A 19,362-nucleotide genomic window follows, 5' to 3' on the forward strand; every position below is an offset into this window, starting at 1 on the left:
GGGGTGTTCGAAATAACAGAGGGTGGTTCCGCAGTGGTCACGGGCAGAATCCGCGTCTCTAACAATATCGAGAAGGAGACGACCAACCTTCCACCACATGAAGTTCCAGAGGGCGCGGAGAAGGTCCTGTGTGCAGATATTTACAAAGAGCTGCGAGTGAGAGGCTACAACTACAGCGGCCTTTTCAAAGGAATCATGGAAACTGACACAGAAGGTGAGTTATATTACGATTACTACCAAATAGAAAGAATTTTGACCACACCAACTGCCATTAAATATTTTGATGTTAAATGTTCACTACAGTCAAATGCATGGAAGGATTGTTGTAGGAATCAGTCAAGGTGATTCAATACAATGACAACGTTCCGTAAATAGAGTACTTGATTGGTCACCGAGTGATTCTTCCGTTAAAAGTGTGAGCAACGAAATGCGTTTATGATATCCCAATCATGATTATTGCTACTTGTAGGAAAACGTACTATACTGAAGTGGTCGTCGAACTGGGTGACATTTCTCGACACGATGCTCCAGCAAATTATCCTGTTCGACCAGTCCAGGGGGCTTCTTGTGCCGACCGCTATAGAGAGGATAGTAATCGACCCCAGGAAGCACAACGAAGTCATTAAGGATCTTCGAGACGGTGAAGGTACTTAAACTCTAAAACTAGATGAACTTCCGAACATGGTGAAAGCCTTGCTCCCCGATGGCGTAGTTTTGATTGATTAATTGAGTTGGTGTTTTAAGTCCACTTTATTCACAGTAAGTCTATCGGGACTGGACGTACAATTTAAAGTGGGATCTAAACCAATATGTGCCTCCACCGGGTATCGAACCCGGGCCCCCGATGGCGTAGTGGTAACGTCGCCACCTTGTAATCAAGGGGTCCCGGGTTTATCCAATGGAGGCCCATAGTGGTTTGTATCTCATTTTAAACTGTAGGTTCAGTCCAAATTAGTCTCTCTGTAAATAAAAGTGGACTCAAAACAAAACAAAACCTCAATCAATCTTTCGGGGAGGCAGAATCAGATTTTGGGCCTAACTTGGGAAGGCTAGGTTGGCAGAATAAAAGAAAATCCATCCCATAAAACAATTTTGCTAAATATTTGACTGTGCTCCTCAGATTTCAGGAGGTGAACAAAATTATCCTTGAAATTGTAAATTTTAATAATTCCTGAAAATTCTCCGACCCCACCAAGTTACGCCTGAGCTTACGAAAACCGTGCATGAACTTCAGTAAGTGTAAGCATTTAATGTGTGAAAGACACATTCCATTATGTTTATATTTTTACCACCTTTTTAGTCGATAATGAAAAAAGCTCATAAAATATTGCCAAGCATGCTCCCCGCAGGGAACAACCCTCGGGGATACAAGCTTCCGGAGCGCGGTGCTGATCATATAACCTTCACAATGGCCGAGATCGCAAAATTTTGAGGACCCTACACCTCTCCCTTGCCATGTACCTTCATGGCCTGTTGCAATTAAAAGGGGAAGGCTTATATTTTACCCTTTCATTATTGTTATTGTTTTGATCTTTGCTTACTACACGTCCTCGCCCTTAAAGTTCCATGTATATTTACTTTTGGCTGCAAGGATAGCCTATAAGCTCTTTCATTTCATTGTTATGACGTGGATTTTACCTCCTCCGTATGTGCTTTGTAACTTTATAACGTGTTTCACTCTTCAGTGGACCTACACTTTTTTTCAACAAGGTATCCCATCGTACACTTACAAGGAACTCGACATCATCAAATGCGGAGGGGTGGAGATCAAGGGCCCGCAGGCGAACTTCATCCTGCGCAAGAAGGCTCAGTCCAGTCCCGTTCTGGAGAAGTTCCTGTTTCTGCCTTACAGCAATCCCTTCCAGGAGACGGAGGAGGACTTGATGGAGGCTACTGTCCGAATGTGCGTGCACGTTGTTTTGGAGAACATACCTGCGCTGCATGTCAAGATCATCGAGCTATGCAACTCCTGCGACGAGATTCTGTCGCCAGCCATTGCCGACGTCTTCAGGGATTTGCCTCTAATCAAGGTAAGCTTCCATTGTACATGAGACAACGCTTTCGACTTGTAATGCAGAGTTTTCAAATTCAATCCCTGTACATTGTTCGTTGTTGTAGCCAATTTATTTTACGTCGGTTTACAGCTACTTTGGGCTAATCGCGACGATGAATCTGAATGGTGATTAGATGAGATAAACGAAAGACAAGGTCGTGTAGGGACGTAAAACACAACCTGTTCTATCTGTGGGCTCATGCACCACAGCCTCGTTGACCTACTAACAAGAATACACTTTCCGGGGTATACTGCGTGTGTGTATAGTTCAATTACTACACACTCACACACGCACACACTCGTACATTTTTTTTTATTTTACAGCAGTGTTCGGTTTCACTTCAATCAATGTATCCACAACAAAAAATGGTAAAGCACACGTAAAAAAAATTTCTCTTCACTAAATGAAAATGTAATTCACAAAATTTACAATTTGTTCTGTATAAAGATACATTCTCAGATATTGTGCAATCCGCTGTTTATGTATGCAATTTTATTAGTTTCTGTCTGTAAAAGTACAGTTTTAGCTTGTTCTCTTCAATTTTAATGAAACACAACGGTATTTGCAAGCAATACCAAAATGAAACGGTGAGCATTTCAATTTTACATAGTTGGTTTATGGAATTCAAGTTCGTTCTTAAGATAGGGGTTTCACCGAATTCCATCCACCGAAGAAAATAAAAGCTCGCGCCCGAAGCTGGAGTAAGAGAGCTGGTGCTTTATCATGAATTCATAACCTTTGTGGGAATAGCATATCAATCAGACAAGTATTGCATTGTGTTTCTAAACTAATACTATACACATGTACGGGGAACCTAGAAAGAAATATCTTTTCTCTTTCCAGCCTGATATAGTCGTTGTAGCACATAGCCCAGTGGATAACGTCACAGCTGAACTCCTTGAAAATAAGTCTATCCGAATCGAGAGGTCGTACAAACCGGATTCGGCCACGCAGCTAATGGTCCTCCCAGAGATGTCCGCTAAAGCAGAAGACACGATCAAATCCCTGGAAGAGGGAAAGTTCATTCTGTGTTTTGGGTTGACCTCGGAGATCGCCGACGATCTTGGGCTGAAGTTAGCTGTTGAGCAAAAAGTTCAAGACAAACATGTGCAGCTTTGGAGGAAGGTGAGTTGTGGCAATGAAATTTAAGGAACGTATACATTTTGTTCCACCGTTAATTAAAATTATTGTATCTCAGTCACTTCTGCTCATTATTTAATCAATCTTAAGAATCTAGAGCATATTCCGGTTTATTTACAATGTACGATTCTCGAAATGCTCTAAAATTGCTCAAAAGTAAAGTAATAAGTATATAAATACTTAATAATGTTCTTACTTTTGACATAAGTAAATATAGAATTGGATTCATTTTGGTTACTATTTACTTGTAAGAGTACTCTGAGTTTTAATTGCAGACTTTGAACTTTTTCAGTATATTAAACCCTGTTCATGGTATGAACACTTATTGAACATGACGTGGCGACCATCTTCGGTCCACATTTGAAGCAAAGTGTCCGTACAAAGAATGTTTTTGTCTGCTATTCTGAAAAACATCCCCATCTTTTTCTCTCATATTATACAAACATATTATTCATTGACGACGAAGACAATATAGTGGATAGGATAAAGAAAATAAATGTCTGGTATCCAGTCAATATAAATCTTGAAGGTACATTTAAATATAACTGTTTTCACTCAAATTGGAGGGGACTGAACTTGAATAATTGTATGAGTTTCTGTGTGTAAGGATAGTCGCAAGAGGACCTCGAGAGAGAGATTTGAAATTCAAAATAATATTTTCGTAAATTTTCTAAGATTGACTAATATGGTATCTATTGTTGAATTTCCAATGCTACAGGTTACCACAACTCCTGAACCAAAGGTGGTTGTTGTCACTGAGAAGAATTTTGATTGGTTGGAGAAGTTGAAGGCTGAAGTAATGAACAATACGAACGGCTGTTCGATACTTGTCGTAGTAGAAAAGGAGGCTTTCAATGGCGTCGTGGGGCTTGTGAACTGTATCAGACGGGAACCAGGTGGAGAGCGAGTCACGTAAGTATTCACGTAGTAATCCGAGAAAATATATGCAAATGTATCAACAACTCTTTTGAGGGCTAGGGCCTACCAAACGTTTATTTACTATTATTATTGTTTAAGGGGTAGTGTATCGAGTTCCAGAATCAATAACACCATAGCCGAAAATTTCGATCATTACATTATACTGTTTTGTTTTTTTTACCTGAATATTAGGCTTTGAATCTTGTGTGTACAGTCTTAGAAAAAAATACCTGGGCCACGGGACGTAGAATTTCGTAACGTCTTAAAACCTGTTGTTTATGCAACCCAAATAACAAAATATTCGCTTAAGTTTGCCTGGTGATTCTGAGTTCTCGGGAAGGATTGAGCTTTGATAGCATGAGTCACATGACTCGTGGCCCAGCCACAACAAACAGCTGGGTGCTACGATGCCTCCAGAAGAAAATTTCAGGAACTGGTTTCTTGACAAGACCTACTCGTAAAGAAATACTATTCTTTCAAGTGATATTAGAGTCATTGTCAAGAGGTTCGCTGAAATGATGGTTCTCATCACAGACCACATGCCACACGTTAATTGTTTAAGTCCAGTTCATGCACTGGACCTACAGATTAAAATGGGATCCGAATCAAATGCCTCTCTATTTGGTATTGAATTCGGAAGCCTTTCATTACATGCCGAAGACGTTACCACTACGACATCAGAGAGGCAATGGAACCCCTTGAGAAAGAGATAAGCGAAAATTGCTACGTGACAAACCATATTTGCCCGTAAATTTTAAAAATAAGACAATATTTTGTACTGACAGTTTCGAACCGTGGGAGAGGCATATATTTTTTTGTACCATCGTCCATTTCACGAGTTTATAATTCTTCCTCACCGACACGAGTAACGCGAGTGGTAGAAGAAAAGCGAAGTAAAATAACTGAAACAGAAATAAAAGGAAAAAGTGAAATAAATTTTATTCATAATATTCTGCAGTCACTTGAGTTGTATTCACGGGATGCTATCTTTAAAGAAAGCCGTGGTCTCTTCCTTGTCTTTTTCGCTTTCTTTGTGCTCTTGCTTCCCCCTGTCACGATTGGTCTAAAACTAATTAATGCGACGTTAATTAAACAATCCAAACAACGAAACAATGCACAATCAACTGCACAAAACAACATTCCAAATGTTTTCGAATCGGAAAACAATTGAGATGCTGTAAAATGACTTAAGATGCAGTAATAAAGTGGGAATTCGGTACCGTATAGAATTAAATCGGTAGAGATGTTCGATTTGATTGGATGTTTGTTATTTAGATTTGCTATTCTTTCACTTTTGGCAAATAGCGACGATGAAGTTGAGTGATGCTATGATGAAATTGATGAAGGGACACTTACCAAGGACACCCACGCCCAAGTCGAGATTCTAACCAGGGACCCATGGCATCGTAGCGCGCTGTGCTAACCACTCCTCCATGGAGTGGACATTATAGCATATTTTGTGTGCTCAATTGGGATCAATCAATGGAATGAATAGGCATATTATATGATTAATAAATTCATATCATAATACCACGTCATATTATTCGGCACGAAGTAACATCAGATACATTCAATATTGCATTTTTGCCTTTCAACTAATTCTTTGAATTCAGGTTAATCACAACAATAAGATAAATTATGAAGCAAATGATAGTGAATGTTGGATATTATTACGAATTACCTGACAGAAACAACATTAAGCAGGCTCGGTGGTCAAGCTCATTAAGTGATTGACATTCTATATCGTCGCCAAAGTTCCCGGGTTTGAGTACCGTCTTTGTCGGGGGTGTTTGACTATTTCGTCATCAATTTCATGTAATGGTCACTCGTCCTTATCGTCGCGATCATCGAACAGGGAATAAAAATTATAAAAATAAGTACGATGGAAGAGTACTTATTTCATCTCTCACGAAATCTCCTACAAAACCGGAATATATAAAATACATGTATATTCATTCACATACATTTTCGATTTCTATATTTAACTAATCGAGACCGAGAACGGGAGAGCAATTTTCAATTCGACAAACCGAGAGACGGAGAAACTGTCAAGTCTCGTTTCTTCTTGGCACCTCCGTAATCGAGTTGTTCTGTTTGTCATTGGCTTTGTATTGGCAATTATTTTCATTATTCTTCCCCTGCAGGTAAACCATAACGATGAATTATGATGAAATGAAGCAGATAAAAGGGCAAGAACAAGAAAGTCATGCCTGTTCGGGACTCCAACCCAGAACCTTATGTAACGAGATTTGGAATTCTGGAGAAGGCGTCAGTGTTTAGCTTGGTTTTCTCTTTCCTCTACTTCTCTTATATTATCATACATGTATAATAAAAATGGATCTGATACGATATGTTGCGATTCATAATTGTGCTGGTTAGATGCTACAGATGTGAACTCCAAACTGCAATATATTATTCCCTTGTGTTTCGTATGTGGTTGAACATGAAATTTTCTTACACTGTGACAATTTCTTTCTTAGTTTTGGTTTGGTGCACAGATATGCTAATCTGGACTCGACCTTCAGTTTAAAGTGGGATACTAACCACTATGTGCATCCACCGTGTATCAAACCCGGGATCCACTGATTACAAGGCGACGACGTTATCACTACGCCATCGAGGAGGCCCCATGACAAAATGTTATTCACTCGATCTCTACCATAATTTATTTCAGCATTTACATTTTCGATTTCTTCTTCTTTTTTCCTTTTGTTAACTACTCTTAATCAACTCTTTTTGCGTCTTCGAATTTCTTCTTGTTTCAGGAAAAAATAATACATGCAGGCTGTATAAAAATCCCCCGTTCAAATAGATAAAACGTTCACTCTCGAGAACTAATTTACATGTTTATTACTAACGTAACCATTAGGAAGGAAACTATTGAAATGTTAACTGATATAACTGCAGATGAAACAATACTTACAGCCACTGACGAAATATCTATTCTCGTGTAGCCTCACAGACAACAAGTATATGGTGAGTCATTCACTCTTGCTGACTACGGGCGAAGGTCACTGAACTAAAGGGTGGTGGCAAGCAAGCAAGCAGGCTTCTGCTCTACCAAAGACGAGGTCACGTGTTCCAGTTATCAATGGCGTACGAAGGATATCTTCCCCATTGAGTGGAGGAAAAGTGGGTGCGTATAGAAGTCCTTCAACTTTCGTATTCTTTTTCATTTCAGAACCCGTGCTGTATCGTCGACTTAATCCAATCTATCCGATGTAGGTTTTAGGTTCTGTTTCTGTTCGGTTATTTCACGTTGTCTTCCTGCTTATGTTATTCGCGACGAAGGTTCTGGATTCGATAATCTGGACAATAACGGGATTGTGTTAGTTGCTTGATTTGGTGTCTTAAGTCCACTTTATGTCCTGTTAGGCTAATCGTGAATGGACCTATAGTTTAAAGGGGGATCCGAACCACTATGTTCCTCCACCGAGTATCGAACCCGGGATCCCTTAATTACAAGGCGCCCACGATCCCACTGCGCCATCGGGGATTGTGTTCGAAACGAATGAATCAAATTTGAGTGATATGATATGCAACCATTGGAAGACTATTGAAAGAAAAGCTATGGGAACCTGCCAGTTTTTCTACTGCAGACAGGAAACCATAAACATGGAAGAGAAGCTTATATTCTATGAAACCTGACGCTATGTGCTCGAATACTGGCTAAATATAATCCATAGAGGCATAGCAACGTTAAACAACCTCTTATATGATACATATAGGTTTAAAAAGGTCGAAATACAAAGATTGTGTGCGCCTCACTGATGGCGTAGTGGTAAGGCCTTGTAATCAAGGGGTCTGGGGTACGATACCAGGTGATCGCACATAGTGGTTCGGATCCCACTTTAAACTGTATGCACTTCAGATTAGTCTATCTGTGCCGGTAACTCAGTCGGTAACGCGTCTGACTACCATGCTATAGGTCCCGGGTTCGATTCCCGGCCGGTTCAAGCCCGGGAACTTTTCTAACGTTGGAAGCGGCCCCAGCGCCCACCCAGCGTCGAATGACATGGGTACCTGGGGGAAACCCTGGGGGTAAAGGCGGTCAGGGGCGTGATGCTGATCACATCACCCCCACTCACGAACGAATCAAGAAAGTGTGGGGCGGCGTGATGCTGATCACATCACCCCCACTCACGAACGAATCAAGAAAGTGTGGGGCGTTACCCCCACACCCCCTATACGCCTTCATGCCGTAGCGCCAAGCACAGGTGAGAACTTTACCTTTTTTTTTGCATAAAGTGGACTTACAACAAAATTTCAACTTGCGGGAGACACGTCTGATAGATTTACAATTGGGAAAATCATAATTAAGCGTGTAGTTGAAAACAACCTATTTTCATATATTGCATGCAGCTCTACTTTTTCTGCAATGTGGATCAAGAACTGGGGACGTGGAGAAGCACAACACTCCACGTAACCAATAGTCACGTGACCCTCTTTGCTTTCCTGTCATGTTGACCTTCGCGTGGAACACATTTCTCGGTGTTAAGACAGGCAAAATCACCCGATCATCGAAGGGTGCAATATGTGTTGCCTACCCTCCTGCATTACTTGCTCCTATTAAAGCCTTATGGGGAAGAACTTTTTTCCATGACTGTACGTTGAACCCCTTTTCAAGAGATGAATACTTATCGGCAATGACTTGGCGGCGATCTTTTGTCCACATTTGAAGAGATGTCTCCATATTGCAAATGTTTGTGCCACTGTCCAGAAAAGCATTACAAGGCAGACCTGCTGAAGATGTTTTATGCCGGTCTCCGAGGCGGAGTGGTTAATATAACGCGCTACAATGCCAGTAGTGCAAAGTTGGAATCACAGGTGTGAAGATGAAATCCTGGATGGGGTCATCATGCATTTTATCTGTTCCTCGTTCATCTTTATCGTCGTGATTAATCCACTAGGTAAAAGACGTAGAATAACGAAAAAAATTAGACCTTCCTTATGATGTAGTGGTAACGCTGTTGCCTTTTAATTAATGTTTGTTCTCCAGTGGAGGCACATAGCACGGTGATTCGGATGCCACAGTACACCGCAGATCCTGTCCCAATATCCTATCTCAACAAGAAGAGGACTTCAAACAAACTTTTCCGAATACCCTCCGGGGAACTTATTCAGAATGCTTGAATGTTGCATTACATTACACGTCATTATTCATATTTTCAAGTGCTGCATATCAGGCCTCCCCGATGACGTAGTGGTAACGTCGTCGCCTTTTAAACATGGGGTCCCGGGTTCGATATCCGGTGGAGGCACATAGTGGTTCGGATCCCACTCTAAACTGTAGGTCCAGTCCCGATTAGCCTTACTGTGCATAAAGTGGACTTAAAACATCAACTCAATCAATCAATCAAAGTGCTGCATATCAGTGTTATGAGAGTTTGCGTTTTGGTTTTAAGTGCACTTTATGCACTGGGCCTACAGTTTAAAACAGTGTTATACATAAATAATGATATTTTTTCTTGTTTGAAACCAAGTTTTTATGAACTCGCCCTGAAATTGAATTATATACATTGTTCTAGGTGTCTCTTCATAATAGACCCAACTGCGCCTTCATTCTCTCTAAAGAATCCATTCTACGCTAAGCAACTGAGTAGAAATTTGGTCATGAATGTTTACGACAAGAAAGCGTGGGGAAGCTTCCGACACCTCCCGCTGGAGGACACTGGTCTTGTTCCTTGCGAGCACGCCTACGTCAACAATTTGGTCAAAGGGGACCTGTCGACCCTTTCTTGGATCCAAGGACCTACCAGGTAAGCATAATGACGGTTTGCTTCAGAGTACCATTCTCATCATTCCCCTTTCAGTTCCTTCTCTCCCTTGCAATTCTCTTTAAATTTATTGAAACTTCAAAATATGTATTCCCTTATTCCTTTTCACACCCCAGCTATAAACGTATTGCATGTATTTATTCTAATAAACGGTGTCTACCTAATCTTCCCTAGGAATTCGCTGCTTGTTACACGATCAGGAAATCGAAACATATTCCCAACCAGACACTGAATTGAGGACTAAAAGTGGTAAACGTTGTAAGTGCGAAAAGCGAAATCGCATCGTTCCGCACATCAGCCCGTAAGAACGTGCACACTAGTGACCTCTTTACACGCCCTTTGAACTACTTAGAGGGCTACCAGCCACATTTCACGTTTACCACATTATAAAGCATGGCACATTTCACAGTTTAACTTGAAAAATGGGTGTTTGAATTACTGTGCCACTTACAGCGTTTACCAATTTTAGTCTTCAATTGTATCCTGCTATTTTCTCCGAACCTGCTCAGTTCGTGGATCAGCTGTGGAGCGGATTTTAGAGTAAAAGCATGGAATATTTTTGTTAGATAAGCTTGAAATACCACACGCAGAACATACCACAACATTGTATTCTTATTTATTTCTAAACAATCGATATATTGCTTGTATTGAGATACTAAAAGCACATTTAACTTATCCAATTTAGGGGGGCAGGTGTTTGTGATGTTGTTTATGCATTTGTTTTCGTTATTATTCACATCATAATTATCATTTTCAATTTGAGACATGTCTGGGAAAATATAAGTAGAGCACTCAAAATCGTTCGCGTCCGATCGGTGATTACGAACAATGGTGCCATTCACTTTCCTATTGAACGCAGTCAGGGAACAGAACGACTTCCTATTCGAAAGTGACACTGAAACGCATGGTTTAATCTTAATACGTGGTACCGTCGTATAGGATTACGATTCTTTCTTATTGCATATTAATATCATTCCTATATATCATCTATGGTTCGTATTGGAAGAAGGCTAAAAAGTGGTTTTCAGCGTTCCTAGTCAGCTTCTAATCCTTAAACTTCCATGCTAGATAAGAATATACAATATTTCAACTCCTATAATCTTTCTAGCATCATCTTAACAAAACATTAAAACACTAATTTCAGATTCACTACCGACGATTCATTTGAGATGTGCAACGTATATTACTCATCCCTCAACTTCAGGGATATCATGCTGGCAACAGGTAGATTGGCTACCGACACCAAGGATCGCATTGAACAAGTAAGTTTGACAGAAATGGCGAGTGGTATGTTTGATGATCTGATAAAGCATGTACTATGTAAATACTTCCTCGACGTACGGATCGCATGGAATGCTCAGCTTCAACTTCAACCCTAGGAAGTCTCCGCCCACGTATATCTGCCAGAAGCGCAGAAATGTATACTGAGCATGTGACTGGTCCTTCCACTGCAGGCTTCTGCAGCAAGCATATAGGCTCGCTGACTAACATCATGCAAACTATAGTGATAGGTTAGTTATTTCAGCAAACAACAGTCTGTTTTAGAACTATGAACAATAAAAGTAGTGACTGAACTTTTTAATTACTCGACGTTTGGATACATTTCATATGTCTTACTGAAGAGTAATAAGCAGAATTAAATATAATTCCAGTTACAACAAATAATCAGCAACAATTTATTAAACAATTTAAAACTAAACAGTTTCCTTTTATGAGATACCAATAAACAGTAAATGTAAACGTATTGAAACGTATTGAAACGTTTAATCAGTACAAGTAAATTGTATTGCCATTATGAATATCGTAGCACGGACAGTCTCAGCCTTGTATTTTTAAAGATAACACGAATAAAGATAAATACATTTCAGCAATATATCGCCCCTACTTACAAACCAGTATAACATATGTGTTGCATAAAGTTAACAGAAACTATGAAAATGGAAAACCTATTGGCCATCCTCATACACTTCTAAATTAAGCCAACTGCTCATAGGGTTCAGCGGAGAAATGCACAGTACGCTGTGAAAAGTGGTGCGTAAGAGGAATGTCAGAAGCTAGACTCGCACCGAATGTGGACAAGAGAGATGGCAGCCGCTTTTACGGAAATAAGCGATCTATTTCCCTTGCTTCTAAGTTTCATGGCAATCGGTCGTTTCTTTTCAGGAATCTCCTCTGGGCTTAGAGTTCTCGGGAAGGGATTCGACGGGAAGGCGTGTGATGGGTCTCTCGACGAACAGAGGGATCGCCACAAAGGTACAAGCGCAACGAGTGTTCCTGTGGGAAGTTCCAAGGACATGGACGCTGGAAGACGCCGCTACAGTGCCTTGCGTGTATGCAACCGTGAGTACACATGTGTAATCCAGGTTAATTAAGTTAGGGGGCAGTTATGAACACTATGTGTAAATTATTTATGCTTTTGAGGGTATACCAATATTTATTGTATACAAGAGCATATTGTTGCAAGGATATGTACTTCTTGGGATGGGAGAAAAATGAGTACTTCTTGGGATGGGAGAATAATGAGTAATGTTATGGAACACGAACGGTTAAAATAACATAATAAATCATGTCCTCATACAACTCGCTTCGCTCAATATTCATTGTTAGCAATAATATTTTAATTATCATTCACTGTTGCAGAGAGTTATGTTAATGTATTTAGCAATACAAGTGCTAATTTAGATGCCTTATTATCTCATTGATACCGGGATTAGTTTTCTTGCACAGAACCAATACTTTAATTCGATAAACATTTATACAAGCTTTGTCAAGGAACCACGGAAACTGGTCACCAACTCCATCCTTGATTTTTTGTTGTTATTTAGTGTTGCTTTTCTGTCACTCTTGGCTAATCGCGACGTTCAGGATGAGCGATAGTGATGCTGTACGTTAAGAGAATGGCATTTCTAAGGGCGTTGAAGGTACTTACATTATGAACATCGATTGATTTTGTTTATTTTACTTCGCATTTCTGCCACTTTTGGCTAATCGCGAAGATGAGGATGAATGATGATACATGTATGATGAAGTTGATGAAGGGACACATAAAGGAATACCGATGCCCAGACCTGTATTCGAACCCAACACCACTGGCATCGTACTGCTGGCATTATGAACAGATTTCCATTCAGAACTTAGGAAAGTCTCAAATGTTCTCATCTGGGTATGATCGCACTCAAGGTGATAACAGCTAACCAGTGACTATGCCATAAATGCATCAGAACGTAATCAGTTTATCTCTGACAGGTTCAAGGTGGTCGATTATTACATATGTATTAACTGAGAAATCCTGATAATTTACATGAAAATTAAAAATCGACGTCCTCTCACGCACACACGCTGCGCCCTCAGTTAAGGGGGTCAATACCTATTACGAATGAAGGATCACCGAAAGTAGTTTAGGATATCTACTAGTTAATAACAATGAGCAATAGATATAGCCGATTACGCAGGTCGCAACTTGTCTAGTAGATATCACTGCTGCATTAGCCTCATCTACTCTGTGTTGATGCCCATTTCAAACTTCATTTGCCTATTTTCGGTCTTGTGTTAAGCCTATTTTTCAATTTCCAGTCCTTTCATTTCCTTTGCCTATTTTAATGTAGGCCTAATTTTAGTGCTTATGAATATGTTTCTTGTTTTACAATAATGTTCTTTCTCTTTTCAGGTGTATTACGCTCTTGTAATCCGGGGGCGTATGCAGCCGGGAGAGTCCATTCTCATCCACTCCGGCAGCGGAGGGGTGGGGCAGGCAGCCATCTCTGTGGCCCTCCACATGGGCTGCAAGGTGTACACAACCGTTGGAACTCCTGAGAAGAGGGAATTTCTGAAGAAAAGATTCCCACAGGTAAGACAACTAGAACTTATTCCAATACAATGAAGTGACGGAGGGGGGGATATTTACGGGAATACATCCTGAAAATACTCTTAGTACAGTGACGTAGATACTTAGTGTTTTCAAAAATAAAACATTTTTAAGTTCGAATTTACCATTTCTACTAATGGTAAGCACGATGTCATGCCCCCATTGTATTTTGGAGGAGGGTGGGAGAGACTTAATTGAAAATTATTGTTTTTCTATTTGTGTTTTTCAAATAGTTGATGAGGTGCTGAATCATCAATAACTAGGTTCGAAATCGAGTCAAAACTAGTGTAAAAATTGAAGAAAATGTGACATTGTTGCAGAAAAATTAAGGACAAAGACCCAAACACATGTAATTTTCCTTATAAGCTGATCTGATTGAATGACATTAATAAAAGTTGGAAACTACTTACCACTTTGACATTTCTAGTGTTGAGAAAAGTACTCTTTCATAATTTGTATGTACTCTGTCTCTGAATACTATGGAGCCGCGCATAGCTGAAGAGAAGGGGAAAAAGCTAGTTGGTGTAGGAAAGCAGTGCGCGCTGCTGCACACAGCTGGTACCTGCACTCGTTTCTCCTCTCCGTCTCGAGTCACCACTTGCGCAGAGACTTGTGTTCGTTCGCTCCAGAGATAACCGGGACAGGGTATAGATTATTAGTACAGTCAGCGGCACTTCCAGGCTGTAACGACACCGCTGAAAGCAACATGTTATGCCGATGTTGGTTTAAACTGCATCTTAACGCTGATAAGTCCAAATGGTATTTCTCTCTCTCTCTCTCTTACTTCCAGCTACGGGACAAGCACATATTCAATTCACGTGACACCTCCTTCGAAAAGGACGTAAAGAAAGCCACCGAGTACAAGGGTGTAGATCTCATCCTGAACTCCTTAGCCAAAGAGAAGCTGCTGGCGTCTATGAGGTGTTTGGCTAAACATGGGCGATTTTTGGAGATCGGAAAATTCGACCTTACAACCAACAGTTCCCTAGGTAAGTCTAGACCCCTTGACGTAACATGTCGACCTTGCAACGTAAAAGTTGAATTACTTGATTTACTGATTTGATTTATGTTACTTCGCTTTTCTGTCAGTTTTTGCTAATAGCAAAAATGAGGATGGGTGATATGATGAAACTGATCAAGATTCACTCATAAAGATCATCGATGCCGGGATTCGAACCCGGGATCTTTGCGTAGTAACACTATGTGATAACCACCCTGCCGCGGAGGTCGGAAAATTGCATTAGCATTTCCAGTTAATATTGGTTTGCTACATCACTTTTTCTCACGTGGTTCTTAATTATAAATTATTTTATGTTGTCTTCGGGCCTCCCCGATGGCGCAGTTGTAGCGTCGTCGCCTTGTGATCAAGGAGTACCGGGTTCGATACCCGGTGAAGGCACATAGTGGTTTGGATCCCACTTTAAACTGTAGATCCAGTCCCGATTAGCCTTACTGTGCATAAAGTGGACTTAAAACAGCAAAATCAATCAATCTTATGTTGTCTTCAAAAGAACACAAAGATTCACATGTTTAGAACCAATCCCTTTGTGTAAAAGTAATGGGATGGTAAAGTATCGTAACGCAACTCTAAAACTGCGTTGGGATCGAACCAAGAACCTCTACATTGAATTGGGTGATGTAGTTATTTCTCATTCATCTCTCAGATGATTACCACTCGCTTAGCCTAAAGTATAATGTATGCGAAAGGTTACATTTAAAGGAATGGCGATAGAAATTAACTTAGGTTAGATATGGGTTTTATACTCTCCATGACTGAACCGATATGGTTTGGTTTTGAAAAGGATATTACTTACCTTACAAATAGATGAAGGTTGTTCCTACACTTGTCCTCTCAAATATCACTTCTCTGACCTCCCTGTCAGACATCGATTCAATCGCACACCATCGTCCAGTAATCGTTCTCCACTTTGCTTCTCTCTCGAAATCCGCAGACCTTACTCTCTCTCGTATTCTCACCAACTGATCACACCCCCTGACAATTTCAACACTCCAAGCCTCCTCGTCTCCCAAGTCAATAACACGTTTGCCTCATTGCTTATTCCGTATTCCTATCTCTGTTTCCTACTATGCTAAGAATGACATGAGCTTTGTCATTTCTATCCAATATCTTGGGTACGATACGGTATATATTAGAGTATAATATACCTATAAGATAATACTTGACTAGTATAGTTCACTAAAAATAAACTAAAGCCGTCCTTACACAATTCAAGACACATTAATGCAGAGAGAGATCAGTACACATACATACCAAATTTCTCAAATGAAACAGTTTGAGCAGTATGCTATTGTCCACTTACGAAACAGAACTCGAAAACTTCATCCCATACGCAAAGTGATATTACGAGTGGGGTTTACAGGGATTATAAAAAAAAGACGGGTGGGCAAAGAAATTGCTTTGAGCATGTAGATAAACATGTAGATCCTCAATTTTTTCGTCTCTTTTAATAGGAATGCGTGAGTTCCTGAAGGACACCACTTTCCATGGGGTGATGCTCGACGTCCTTCAGAACGAAACTCCCCCTGTAGCTGCAGAAATCCATCGCATCTTCCAGGAAGGGCTGCAGTCAGGAGCCATCCAACCCCTCGTTCGTACAGTTTTCACTACAGATCGTGTAGAGGACGCTTTCAGGTAAGTAAACCTCCTTTTCTGAATGTTCTTTTTACATAACACTTTTATCCATATCATTCTCTTAAGCATAGCAACTTTTATTTGGGGGCAATTTTCTCATTGTTCAAAATTCACATGAAAGCAGTATGCTCAGGTGTAAATATCAGTGCGTACATTCAAAATTTCAATCACTCATTATTGCTGAAAGATACTAAAGATCCTGTAACATACAGTTTTGCAAGATCTGCGAGAAATATTAGCCGAAGATAAATATGTTCCTTGAAATACATAAATTAAAAACTGAGTTAAATATATTTCCAGTGTCAAGAAACATACCTTCAACATGAAATTTACACAGAAGAATTCGATCAAGGCTTACATGCAAGAGCATTCTTAGTTTCAACGAGGTTTTTACTGCTGATGTTGAAGTAAGGTCTGGTTTCAGATCTAAATTATTCAGAAGTACTTCATGTGAAGTACTGTACTTACATGTCGATAACTGATTGTGGTAAAGCATAATCATTTCGTATGTACAATTTCTTAAACAGATACATGACGACTGGAAAACATATTGGAAAAGTTATTGTGAAAATCAGAGATGAGGAACCAAAATTATTCTACAACCCTGCTCCTACGGTTATACCAGCTGTACCCAGATTTTACTGCAATCCGCAAAAGACTCATATTATAATTGGTAAGTCTTAGAATTAAAAGGTTTGGTCAAGTGTGTCTTTCCCAAAAAACCCATAGCTATGAGAGTAAGTTTGTGAAACTAGGCCCCGAAAATTCACATGAAAGTTTTGCATTATCCACATATCAAAAAAAGCACAAAATTAACACTCGAATCGAACACAGAAATACTTATATCCACGGGCGTCCGGAAGTGGGGGGCAAGGGGGGCTATGCCTCCCTTGGAAAAAGGATATTACCATAAACTTACATATTACACACATATATGTCATTTCATTCAGAGTAATTTATGTTAATAGTTGCAAAGATGTTGCAGGAAAATGATAACTTCAATCTGAATAAGTATATTTTGAGGGGGCGGCAATATTATGGGGGGAAATATTTCTAATTTGCCCCCTTCCCTGAAAAAAATTACCATGTTTGCCCCTCCCTGGAAAAAATCTTCAGGACGTCTATGCTTATATCCGGTAGTTACTTTCAAGACGTTAACCCAAATGCACGTCTTGCAGTTTTTAGCTTTGTTTGAAGTTGCACTCAATACACAGATAGTCTAATCAGGACTGAACCTAAAGTTTAAAGTGAGATCCGAAGCACTGTGTGCCTCCACTGGGTATCGAACCGGGGCCTCTTCATTACAAGGTTACGGTTACAACTAGGCCATAGAGGAGGAGACTGCTTCAATGTAACAAATAATAATAATATAAATAAGAACTTTCGTTTCTTTAGTGACGTAAATTACTTAATTTACTGAAAGTTTCGATATATTACACGTACAGCCCCGACCATATTTAAGCCTAAGGTCAGAAGGCTGGGACCTGTAAAGGACCACAAATTTGGGGCTACAAAATTGCCAACAGTTCCCACACGTGGGAACAACTACCTTCAGGCTATTGTTGTGAATATTTCTAGTGGTGTTGACATTTTATGTTATTTTGTGTTGCAATGGTACGATTAAGGACAACAATACCAGTGAACACAGCTCTGAACTTGGCCCTGGAAATGTGATTGTGGAGTCCAGGATTATCTTCCTAAGTGCGTGTATCGAAAATTGCTTTTTGAAAAACATTTCTGTTCCAGTATTCAAAACACTTTTTTCGTTTCGGTTATTACAGTTAATACAAAAGTAAATTCTAGTCTTTTGTTCTTTTCTTGATTGGTTGAATTGGTGTTTTAAGTACACTTTATGTACATTATGGGTTAATCGGGACTGGGCCGACAGTTTAAAGTGGGATCCGAGCCACTATGTGCCTCCACCGGGTATCGAAACCGGGACCCCTTGACTACAAGGCGACAACGCAACCACTGCACCTTCGGGGATGTCCTTTGTTTTTTCTTCCCCACCCCCTGTGTGTAATTATGAACACCCTGAAGATGCGTTTTAAGAATGATTTGTTATCTTTAGGTTTTATTGTCTCAAATAATACAGTAATTTATGAGACCCAAATTGGTGTTATTCTTCGCTATCTTGGGCGCGAGATCAGCGGTCCTTAACCTGTGGTCCGCGGACGTCTCAGGGGGTGCGCGAAGGCTTGAAGAAATGTTATGAGCTTTCATATTTGTCGCCAAAGTTTCTAGGAAAATACTATCATTATATAGTTTTAATAAATCCATATTGGACCATCATTCATTTTTAGTATTACCGTGTATATTTCATTGTATAATTGTTATAAAAAACACGATTACTAACTTTAAATAAGTATTTGATCCAATTTCGAACCTAAAACTTTGAATTAAGTTCTGGAGGTTTGCAACAAAGGAAGGTTTAGAACCACTGATCAAGATTCATGGTTACACGGCTTATTTTAAAGTAAATTATGTCAGATAGATTCATAAAATGATCCAATTTTGAAAATTTTATATCGCACGCATTGATATTCATTTGACTTGCCTCAGGATTCATTATGTTTGAAACACGTGTTGATGATACCTATCATGGCTTACTGTATTGAACTTTTCGGTACGGTATCTTTGTTTGCAGGGGGGCTTGGTGGCTTCGGTTTGGAACTCGCTGATTGGCTGATGCTAAGGAACGCTAAGAAGCTGGTGCTGGTGTCAAGGTCAGGTGTCAGGAACGGATACCAGAGCACGTGCATTCGCAGGTGGCGCGATGCGGGAGTCGATGTCAGGATATCCACAGATGACGTGACAACAGTGGAAGGCACGACGAAGCTCATAGAGGATAGCAACAAATTTGGACCTGTTGGATCTATCTATAATTTGGCTGTGGTGAGTTGAATCGAATGTCTTGAAAATAGGCGTCAATCATATACCATTTCCCTTTATCTC

At 40.0% G+C, this 19,362-nt stretch overlaps 1 protein-coding gene across 1 annotated transcript in view; it reads left to right on the forward strand.

Moving 5' to 3' along the window:
• The window catches only part of LOC145985659 (fatty acid synthase-like), a 73,948-nt gene that overhangs the window by 45,091 nt on the left and 9,495 nt on the right, over nucleotides 1-19,362 (forward strand). The window contains exons 29-41 of the mRNA XM_083119730.1: nucleotides 20-214; nucleotides 470-646; nucleotides 1,711-2,030; nucleotides 2,898-3,179; nucleotides 3,913-4,106; nucleotides 9,641-9,871; nucleotides 11,034-11,151; nucleotides 12,053-12,229; nucleotides 13,557-13,736; nucleotides 14,545-14,743; nucleotides 16,227-16,407; nucleotides 16,935-17,080; nucleotides 19,055-19,302. Coding sequence (XP_082975856.1) covers nucleotides 20-214; nucleotides 470-646; nucleotides 1,711-2,030; nucleotides 2,898-3,179; nucleotides 3,913-4,106; nucleotides 9,641-9,871; nucleotides 11,034-11,151; nucleotides 12,053-12,229; nucleotides 13,557-13,736; nucleotides 14,545-14,743; nucleotides 16,227-16,407; nucleotides 16,935-17,080; nucleotides 19,055-19,302 — 2,648 coding nt within the window. The remainder of the gene's footprint in view (nucleotides 1-19; nucleotides 215-469; nucleotides 647-1,710; nucleotides 2,031-2,897; nucleotides 3,180-3,912; nucleotides 4,107-9,640; nucleotides 9,872-11,033; nucleotides 11,152-12,052; nucleotides 12,230-13,556; nucleotides 13,737-14,544; nucleotides 14,744-16,226; nucleotides 16,408-16,934; nucleotides 17,081-19,054; nucleotides 19,303-19,362) is intronic.

Source organism: Lepisma saccharinum, chromosome 1 (assembly GCF_977018435.1).
Source record: "Lepisma saccharinum chromosome 1, izLepSacc3.1, whole genome shotgun sequence".
NCBI lineage: Eukaryota > Metazoa > Arthropoda > Insecta > Zygentoma > Lepismatidae > Lepisma > Lepisma saccharinum.